The sequence below is a fragment of the Populus nigra genome, chromosome 2 (assembly GCF_951802175.1).
Source record: "Populus nigra chromosome 2, ddPopNigr1.1, whole genome shotgun sequence".
Lineage (NCBI taxonomy): Eukaryota > Viridiplantae > Streptophyta > Magnoliopsida > Malpighiales > Salicaceae > Populus > Populus nigra.
The window spans coordinates 46,730,829-46,741,414 of NC_084853.1; the positions used below are offsets into that span (position 1 = coordinate 46,730,829).

The 10,586-nt window shown below is 31.8% G+C and overlaps 1 protein-coding gene across 1 annotated transcript; it reads left to right on the top strand.

The window, feature by feature from the left end:
- Positions 1 to 4,432: 4,432 nt before the first annotated feature.
- On the top strand, positions 4,433 to 6,391 carry LOC133683034 (pollen-specific leucine-rich repeat extensin-like protein 3). Its single transcript, XM_062106548.1, has one exon. It carries the CDS (start codon positions 4,433 to 4,435, stop codon positions 6,269 to 6,271), a length of 1,839 nt encoding a protein of 612 aa, XP_061962532.1. The 3' UTR covers positions 6,272 to 6,391.
- Positions 6,392 to 10,586: the final 4,195 nt, after the last annotated feature.

Genomic DNA, 10,586 nt, shown 5'->3' on the forward strand with positions numbered 1-10,586 from the left:
TAGTGGTAAAGTATCTTTTAAAAATAAATTAGATTTTAATTATGATTTAAATATTTTTTTATCTAATATTAAGAGGAAAAAATATTTAATTTACCTGGATTAATATAGATTGACTTAAAAATTCTATAGTGATAATCTTGAAAAAAACACAAATTAAAATGCATATTTTCAAATTGACTCAACGTCAAAAAATGAAATCGGTAAAAAATAACATTTACTTTAAAAAAAACTTAAATGAATTCAGTCAACCAATTAAGCTCGTGGTACAAGTCATATACATCATCAGATTCAATAAATTTTTTTATTCAAAATTATTTTTTTTAATTATACGACAATAAAACACATGATAATTTTTTTTATATCAAATATTTTTTAAAAAGGTAAAACAAATTATAATAGGCACATGGTACTGATATAGTAAAAGTACATCATTAATAACAAAGGATGAATTTATATTCTTTTAGGTTTGAACTAAATAAAAAAAATAGATCATCGATAACAAATGATGAAATTGTATTTTTAAAAATAAAGAATAAAAAATCATTAAACAAAAAAAAAGTGATAGTATGGATGGTACGAATTAACTTATTAAACTTGTGAGCTAACTTATGGACTTAGTTGTGTTCAATAATATTTTTTTATCAAAATTTTAACTCGAATATAAAATAAAATAAACACATAAATGGAGCCAACTTGCATGAGCCTGGGCATTAAAAAAAACAACCCAAGTGCGGGAGGCTTCTAGCCCAACTTGAGTGCATGAGCCTGTCTTTGGTTTTCATAATTTCTTAAAAGGGGCAGAAGACATTGCCTACACTATTTTTCTTTAAAAAAAATACAACACATGATGTGTTGTCTGCTTTCTACAAAATACAGCAACCTTTAGTCCCTGAAAAAACAAGGCTTCAGTTTTTTAGCTTAAAAATCTTTTTTTAGCACAAATATCTAGAAAAATATCTCAAACACCTTGTTAAACTCATCCATAGCCTAAAAAATCAAAAACAAAATGGCTTAAAAATCAAAATCAACCCAAACATTTTTGAACACTCAGATATGCCTCCTCGAGCAACGAGAAAAAAACAAAAGACTCAGGTAAAACTATATTTATGAAAAGAAATTTACTGACACTAATTTTAATTTTTTTGGTGGCTATAATCATCATTAGCGCTCGCTTTCTCTCTCTACACTATAATTTGATGTCTTCTCTCTTTCTTTTTGTTTTTTTTCTCACGAGAAATGATTGAAAGATAAAGTAATGAATTCTGGTACAAAAAATGATTTTTTAACAACTAAAAGTATCAGTCACTTATAAACTAAAATAGATAAGGGATCAAAATAAATGTTATGTATGAAATTCAAAGTCATTGTCTATTTTACCTATCATTTTCATTTCGGTCCTCTAACTTTCAATCTAACATTTTCTTCCAAAAAAATATGCAATTTGGTGCTAATTTTGGCTTAAAATAGCTCAATTAGGCAAGAAAAAATATCAAGGGCCAAATTAAATCTTTTTTAAAAAATTACTATTATAATTTACAGTGAATTATAAGATAATGAACAGTGTTTACAATAATAGTGTTTTGCTCATAAAGCTTAGTTTATGTTAATTTAACTTTACCCAAGATTTAGATCATTAACTCAAAATTTGACTCATATTGAGTTTTGTAACTTAAAATTTAATTGATTCAATGAAACATGGTTAATTTAATCAGGATTTTAATGACATGGCTTAAAAAAGTGTTTAGTATTGTTGTGTATGGTATTTTTAAAAAGTGTTTTTTATTCATAAAAATACACTAAAATAATTTTTTTATTATTTATATTAACACATCAAAATGATCAAAAAAATATTTAAAAAATTTCAATTCAATATTTATTAAATGAAATATACTTTTAAAACACACTAAAAAACATAAGCTACCACATTTTTAAATGCTCATTAAATTTAAATGGGTCAATTCTAAGAAATTTCTTCTTGGAATGTCAACATGATATTGTCTTAAATAAAATATCAATCCAATTGATATAGTGATTTACAAATTCACCCCCAATAATTTAAGGTTTTTTTCGAATTAGTTCTTGAACTAAGTTTTACAATTATGCGTAGAGATCGTTGACTGATATTATGGAGAGAGTGTATTCACGTTAACACATGGCGCGGAGGTGAAAAGCTGAGCAGCAGTGGTTCCCGGGCATCGCCCGCGGTTATCAAGGCTTTGACGGTAAAGCGTTTTAAGTGTAATTTAAGAATATCAATTTCATTTTGTTATTATTAAAATAATTAATATTTTTTAAAATTAAAAATACTTTTAAAGAACAATTAAAAACAAAAGCAGAGAAACTATACCAAACACAAGTTTTGCAAGGAAACCGGGCATCGTAATTTTGAAGAAGAAAAAAAGCAGGTAATTGGGAGCTCCATAGCCATGCCGGAAAATCGGTTCTCCAGTTTTCAGACCTCGAGCACCAACAGCAGAAGCAAACTCTTACAGAACTTGATAAAGGGACTTAGAATATGTTCAATCTTCGATCTGCTCGACGCACTTGATGGACCATTCATTGCTTGCCAAGAATAATAATGACAGGGATGGCTATGTAAGAAGCAGGCCTCCGCGAATAATTGAAGGTTTGCTTGGCAGTGTGGTTGCGGTTGTTTTTTAAATAGATTTTCGTGCTAAAATACATGGTAATATTTTTTTATTTTATTTTTTAAAAATTATTTTTTACATCGGCACATCAAAATAATTTAAAAACACTAAAAACATATTAATTTGAAATTAATAAAAAAATAAAAAAAATTTAAATTTTATCAAAAATGTTTTTGAAACGAAGAAACAAATAAGCCCTGAAAAGCACAGAATAACCATAGAAGGCACATCCCACGAAACAGTAACAGTAGATTAACGCTGTCTTTTATACGAGAATAATTGAAAAGCACAGATTACAATTTATAAGGATTTTGCCTGGTGAGTGCTCTAGTTATAAGTTCCTGAATTGCTGGTGCTAGTATGAATTAATAAGTTGCGTTACTAGAATTGCAAATGCTATTTGTCCGAAGAAAAAAAAATTACCACGATTTGAATTTACTTTAATTAAACTATGATTTCAATATGCTCACAGCTAAACAATAATTTTATTAGTATAAAATTCACTTACCGATTTATTAATGAAAACATGTTTTGAAGTACCTCACCGATAATTTCAAATTTATCAATGATTTTTATACAAATGAATATAGCGACAACTTATTGTTATTGGTCCTTAAAAAACGAGTTGACTAATATATGTCGTCAAATCCATTGGTTTTTGTTATTACCAAATGAATCACATGTTGTAACTCATTTATTGGTGGATCCCACCAAATCTACCACTAGTTTTTGTTATTACCAAATGATAAATAAATGTGGTACATCCAAAACGCGAAAACTACCACAAAAACATATATATATATATATATATATATATATATATATATATATATATATATGAACACATCAAAGGATGTGTACATTATACAATGTGTCTGGCTGTTAGTTTTTAGTTTCTACATGTTTAATAATGCGATGTATGATTTTTTTAAAGTATTTTTTAATTAAAATTTTTTTAAATGATTTTATTTAAATTTTTTTAATTTTTTATATTAATATATTAAAACCATTAAAAAACATCTAAAAATATCAAGTGAATTTTTTTTAAATAAAAATAATTTTAAAAGTATTTTAAAAAGTAGATTGTATTCTATTACCAAATTTATCTCTTTTTATATTTATCTTGTCTTGTCAAGTCATAGGAGTTCTTATAGTTTTTCAAAATAGTTATGAGACCTGACTGGATCTAATTAATTAAAAATTTATTATTTTTTATTTTTTAAAATATTATTGTTTAAATTAAAAAAAATATTTTATATATATTTTTTAAATCTTAGATTAATTTAAATTGACTCAAGTTTTATACAGGATGAACATTCAACATGGGGTGAGAACTTATAAATATGATCTCAAAGCAAGACTTGGTCGTTGCTAGTTTATGAGTCACAGCTGCCAGGTATAAAAATGGGCAGCTAAAAATCCTGGTGTTGATCATTTCAATGCCAACCTTCTCTATAATTAGACTCACCCTCAAAACCAAACAAGCAAATACAGAAACAACAGATGAATCTTGGCCTAAATATAGGCAAAGCTGCCAATCAAGACAGCATGTGGTGCATGGTAAATCCGCCTTTTTCTAAACTTTAGGAGAGAACGTCAAAATCCAACAAGTTAACAACATCGGAACAATCATATGGTGCATGGTAAATCCACCTCTCTCTTTTTTTATTGCTGTAATTATCTCTAGACAGATTGTTGAGTAGCCTCCAAATATCACCCCTTAACCGTTTCTATTTCACCTATAAGCAACCTATGGTGGCGAGGCAATACAGAAGTCAGAAAAAATGCAGGCCTCTACCTGCTTCTTAGTAATCTGTCTTCTCCTTTTGTCTTCCTTCTCATCTTTCTCCGTAGCTCTATCTCATTCCGAAGCCTCGTTCATTGCTCGACGCCAACCATTGTCCCTTGAAAAGAATGTGAATTTGCCAGATTACTTCGAATTGAAAATTGAGCTTAACGTTACCTTTCCCAATCCAAGGCTTCGAAAAGCATACATTGCACTTCAAGCATGGAAAAAAGCTATACGTTCAGACCCTTTCAATAGCACAGGGAACTGGGAAGGGCTAAGAGTTTGTGATTACAATGGTGTCTTTTGTGCTCCGGCTCTTGATGACCCAAAACAAAACGTTGTAGCTGGAATTGATCTCAACCATTTTGACATTGTCGGCTATCTTCCTGTGGAGTTGGGTCTATTGACAGACATTGCTCTATTTCACATCAATTCCAACAGGTTCAGTGGGATTATTCCTAAAAGTTTCTCGAGGCTAACTCTTCTCCATGAGCTAGATGTGAGCAACAACCGTCTCGTTGGACCTTTCCCAGAAGTTGTTATATCATTGCCTTCACTTAAGTACCTTGATATTAGATATAATGATTTCGAGGGTGGATTGCCACCTGAGGTTTTCGAAAAGGATCTTGATGCGTTGTTCTTGAACAACAATAGGTTCACATCAACAATTCCTGAAACTCTTGGATCATCCCCTGCTTCTGTTGTGGTGATTGCCAATAACAAGCTAACAGGCTGCATTCCAAGTAGCATTGGCAAGATGGGCAGCACATTGAACGAATTTGTTTTCTTGAACAACAGCCTTTCAGGTTGTTTACCGTCCGAGATTGGAAAACTTGGAAATGCAACAGTTCTTGACGTTGGCTCAAATTCATTCAGTGGGGTATTGCCAAGGTGTTTCAAAGGTCTGAGTCAGGTCGAGCGCCTTGATGTTTCCCACAACCTGCTTACAGGTTTTGTTCCTGAAGGAATATGTAAATTGCCTAACTTGGTGAACTTCACATTCTCATATAACTATTTCAATGGCGAGGCACAAGCGTGCAGCCCACCAAAGAGAAAGGACATTACCATGGATGACACGGGCAATTGTTTACCAGACAGGCCTAATCAGAAATCACCGAAAATATGCCACCCAGTTGTGAGCAAACCTGTTGATTGCAACGAGGCAATGTGTGGAGGATCACCATCCAGTTCGTCCTTGCCAAAGCCATCTCCACAACCATCACCATCACCTAAGGCACATCCGCCAAAGGTACCAAAGCCAGCACCTTGTCCACCTAAATTAAAATTGCATCCAAAACCAGCTCCAGCTCCTGCACCAGCACCTACTGATGATCCTCATGAAGAATCACCAATCAGCCATTCTACTTCATCTCCACCTCCATTAGTCTATTCCCCACCTCCTCCTGCTTACTCTTCGCCACCAACAGCTCATTTAGCACCTCCACTGGTTCACTTACCTCTGCCGCCAGTTCATTCTCCACCAACAGCAGCTCCAGTTCCAGCACCAGCACCTGCTGATAATCCTTCTGACAAATCACCAGTCGACCATTTTCTTTCATCCCCTCCTCCACTAATCCGTTCCCCGCCTCCTCCAGTTCACTCTCCACCACCACCAATTCATTCACCACCTCCTCCGGTTCACTCTCCACCTCCACCTGTTCATTCCCCACCACCACCTGTCCATTCCCCGCCTCCTCCTATGGTCTCTCCACCACCACCAGTCCATTCCCCACCTCCTCATATGGTCTCGCCACCACCTCCAAAGGTCGTTGTTCCACCAAATCTCGGCTTCTCATACTCATCGCCACCTCCACCAACGTTTGCAGGATACTAAAAACACTTGAAATCATTTCAACTTTCTTTTTTTTTAAAAAAAACCTTTTATGATAGTTTTACATCATATGGCCACTTTTGTTAGTCCGTAGTTTTAACTCTGGTAGTCTATAAAATGTAATTGCCCTCTTCTCCCATCTTTTTCCTTAAATTAATTTAAGCAATTGATAGAGAATTATCAAATTGTATCAAGCAAAGATGTTAAGCAATTTCCATTCTGGTTTTCTTTTGTGGTCTGAATGATCATAATCTTGTATTCTATCTTAGGCAATACGTGTCAGAATTAAGATTATAAGTGAGATTCCTCCTCCGGTGATATCAGATTTAAATAATGTAATTGTTAATATTAATATTAATAATCATCAAAAATTTATTTAATTATTAATTTTAAAAACTATAAAGATTTATAAAGATATATACCAAGTATATAATTAAAAAAGATTATAAGTAAGCGGTGGTCCAATGGTAAAAGCTTGGTACTAAGAGGTTTGTTCTCTCTGTGGTCTCAGGTTCAAGCTCTGTGGTTGCTCATATGATGACCACTGGAGGTTTATATGGTTGTTAACTTCAGGGCCCGTGAGATTAGTCGAGGTACACGCAAGCTGGTCCGAACACCCACGTTAAACTAAAAAACTAAAAAAAAAAATCATAAGTGAGAAGATGGTGCATAACTTAGTTTAACGTTGCTGATATTACGTTTTAACCACTCTCCTTGTCTGATGATTGCTATCAATCTTACAGGATTCAACTTGGGATTTTTTTTAATTTTCAAATACGCAAACAGCAGGAAATTTGCAAAATTGTTTATAAATATTTAATCCATCGAAGTCTTTTTACTGTAGCCCTTTTCCATTAGACAACGACAACAAGCCTAAAGAATTTCATTTGTTACGGGCCTAGTGACCGACCCACTTGAAAAATGACACCCTATTTTAATGCCGAAGCATCCAATAAGACATTGAAAACATAGTTGTTGTAACGATTTAAAGTTTGTTCCCTGATAGATGTTAAGATGAATAAAAAAAATGTTTATGCAGTCAAACTCAATTAATTCAAGCAGGTTAGCTAAAGATCAGGTTGGCCCGAGTGAAAATCCAATTGAATTAATATCTATTTTTCGAGTCGGTCCTTGAATTATCATTGAATAGAAAATTTAGTACCCCAGAATTATCACCTTGCCCCATTGCACATGGGTTATTCGAACTGCTAGTTCAGAATTGCTAATCCATTACACAACATTGGAAGTTGTCGAGTGAGTTAATGCTTTTATATATATATATAGAGAGAGAGAGAGAGTCAAAGGACAAAATATTTTTTTCATTGAATAATATGTGCATATTAGCATCAAAATACTCTAGTTCTTTTTAAAAAGAATGACAGCAATATTCAATTTTTAAAATATTATTTTAATTATTTGATTAGAGGAGAAATCAAATTTAGAATTTTAGAAATAGAAAAGAGAAATGGGCATGGGCTAGGAAGCCAAGCCCTATGCGTTTGGACTTGATAGGGAGGCCTGTAAGCTTGCCTTTTCAGCAGATTAAAAAATGGAAACTTAAATATCATCACTTAAATATAAATAATATGACTGCAAAAGGCATTCTCTGCTCGACTCTCTCCTCTATCTCTCTCAGTTATCAAGGATCAAAATACAAATCAAATGAAATATCAGCACTTAAACATGAATATTATAAATAAAAAAATAAAAAATGAGAGCTTATTTGTAAACACAAACCTTGGCAACAAATAAAAACTTTTCAAAGCAATCATGAACTTTGGCTGGTTCCAACAAAAATAAAAAGAAAAACCAAAAATAATACCCAAAAAAAATGGCAGCTAATAATAACCTCCAAAATCAATAAAAAAAATCAGATGATATGATGAACAGATAGTATGTAAATCGTGATCTGTTTCTAAGTAAACAGTAAAACAACATTGTTTTTGTTTTTTATATCAATATTAATAATTAATTATGATAACCCAGACCACCATGCACGGCAAGCATGGAGGGTTACAGAAAACGACACAGATTAGCCATTGGATGTCCGAATACGGGAATTTGCAATGCACCTTCCGAGAAGAATTAAGCTGTCTGTCGTGGGCATCGAAGTATGCTGTGCTGTTTTTCTAACAGTAGATTGTAGTCTATTCTCCTAGTCACTGTAATTTCTGCAGGGTGTTTGACAGGCAAAAACCATTTTTTTTTCTGCTCTCTAATACCAAAATACCAGTGCCGGTGCTGCTGGTTACAGCCTACCTGGCTTTGGTGGAGCCACTCCTTGAGTCCAAGATGACAACTTGGCCAATAAGTCAAACCGCCCACTGGCCTGTAACAGGCCATCTCTATTTTAGATAGATGGGCTGAGAGAATTTAATGTCAGATGGCAGTGCAGAGTTGAAAACTTCCCTGAACGTAACCCCATGCGTGATTGTGGAGAAAAGTACACAAGAGGGCAAATTTGACCAGTAGCCAGATGCATGCATATTTGTTGGACGTTGCCGGTCGTCGGGTTAATTTAGAGCCTGTTTCTAACCAGATGTTTCATTGAATTAAAAAAAAAAAAAAATAATTTGGATAGAATCTTATTTATCTTATCAAAATCTATTGGGTTAACATTTAAAAAAAATATATCATCATTTTAATAAAAACAATTAATCTCTAGTGGATTCAATATTTTTTCGAGTAAAATAGCACTGCTATAAGTATATTTTTTCGGGAAGAAGAAGAAGCTACAATATCAATATCCAGAGATATTTGAAAGTGTAGTTATTATTGATTTTCAGATGAAATTTTTACTCGAGAACCTCTATTTCTATATATATAGAAAACCACACAACATTTGGAAATTGGGAACAGTAAGAATTGTATTAATTCAACGAAACAGGTCCACCAGATTGTTTGGAAGTACTGAAAAATCTAATAGGTTTGAAATATTAGCTTCCATGTTTCTTCAATCACAATCTGCACCTCAGACAGATTCTTCTACCAATTCTGTGAGAGTGGACTAAACAAAACAGCGACCCCAGTTGGATTTCATATTTACATGCCTCGACCAGGATTGATCAAGACAGCTCTTACAGATGCCTCGTCAGTCTTCGGTGGTACTGGACCACCTACATGTCTAACTTGGAAAAATATCTCTCCTCGGCAGCCTCTCCTAGACAGGCACTTCAAGACGTCGACTATCTTCAACCATAAACGGCTGAATTTTCATATTTCTAATTTCAGCCCTTTTTCTTTTATACCATGAAACTGGTTTTTTTCCTGCCTTGCCATTGCGGATAGGATAAAAAAAATTAAAATATAAAAAATATAATATCTAGATAGTGAAAAAAAATCAGCACGTCATGTCATTAAAGTTGATATGATGATTCGAACTTTAAAATCCTTTGCTGAGCTAAAATTTTAAATTAAATTTTATAAAAATTATTTTTATATAACCTTATCAATTAGAATACATAAAATACGTTAACTCAAATTATTATTTTTATTTTATTATATAATAAAAATTAGTTTAATATTAATAACGTATTTTGTTTTCATAAACAGTTAAACCAGTCTTTTTATTATATTTATAATATACTGTTTCTTTAATGTACGAAAAAGAATTACAAATTAATTTAAATATAAAGCAGTATTATCAAAATCGGATTAGACCTTGACTTGATAGAGATGCCGGTCGCCGATGTCAATGTAGGAACTTAACAAACAAGCCACTTATATGATATAAATTATTGGCACTGTATATATATATATATATATATATATATTTTACTGTAACAAAGCTCAATTAAAAAAAAACAAGAAGAATTGAAAGCAGCAATATGTATTCTGTTCGGTAACACCATGTAATATGTTTTCATAAGAGTTTTTTAATTAAAAATATATTAAAATAAATTTTTTAAATTTTTTTTAGTTTTGATACTAGTGTATGAAAACTATTTTAAAAATATAAATTTAATATTTTTTATATAAAAAATAATTTAAACAATACTTTAAAAATAGATTAAACTGCATTATCAAATATTACAATAATCAAATTAGCTGCAGCACAATACTTATTTTTTTCTATTTAATGTTTGCGCTAATTTACTAAAAAAATACATGATGGGAACTGGGAAAAAAAAGAAGCAACGATGAAAGATCCCAGTAATTATCCAAGTAATACAGTAACTTTTATTTTCTGATGTATTTTAAAAATAAATTGTTTAAAAAAATAGAAAATTAATGTTTTGTTAGTGTTTTCTTATGATTTTGATATACTAAAATGAAAAATAAAAAATACTTAAAAAACAAATCATTTAAAATTATTTTT

Bases quoted from the DNA above. Each gene is read 5' to 3' on its own strand.
- LOC133683034 (XM_062106548.1), top strand. From the start codon at position 4,433: ATGCAGGCCTCTACCTGCTTCTTAGTAATCTGTCTTCTCCTTTTGTCT.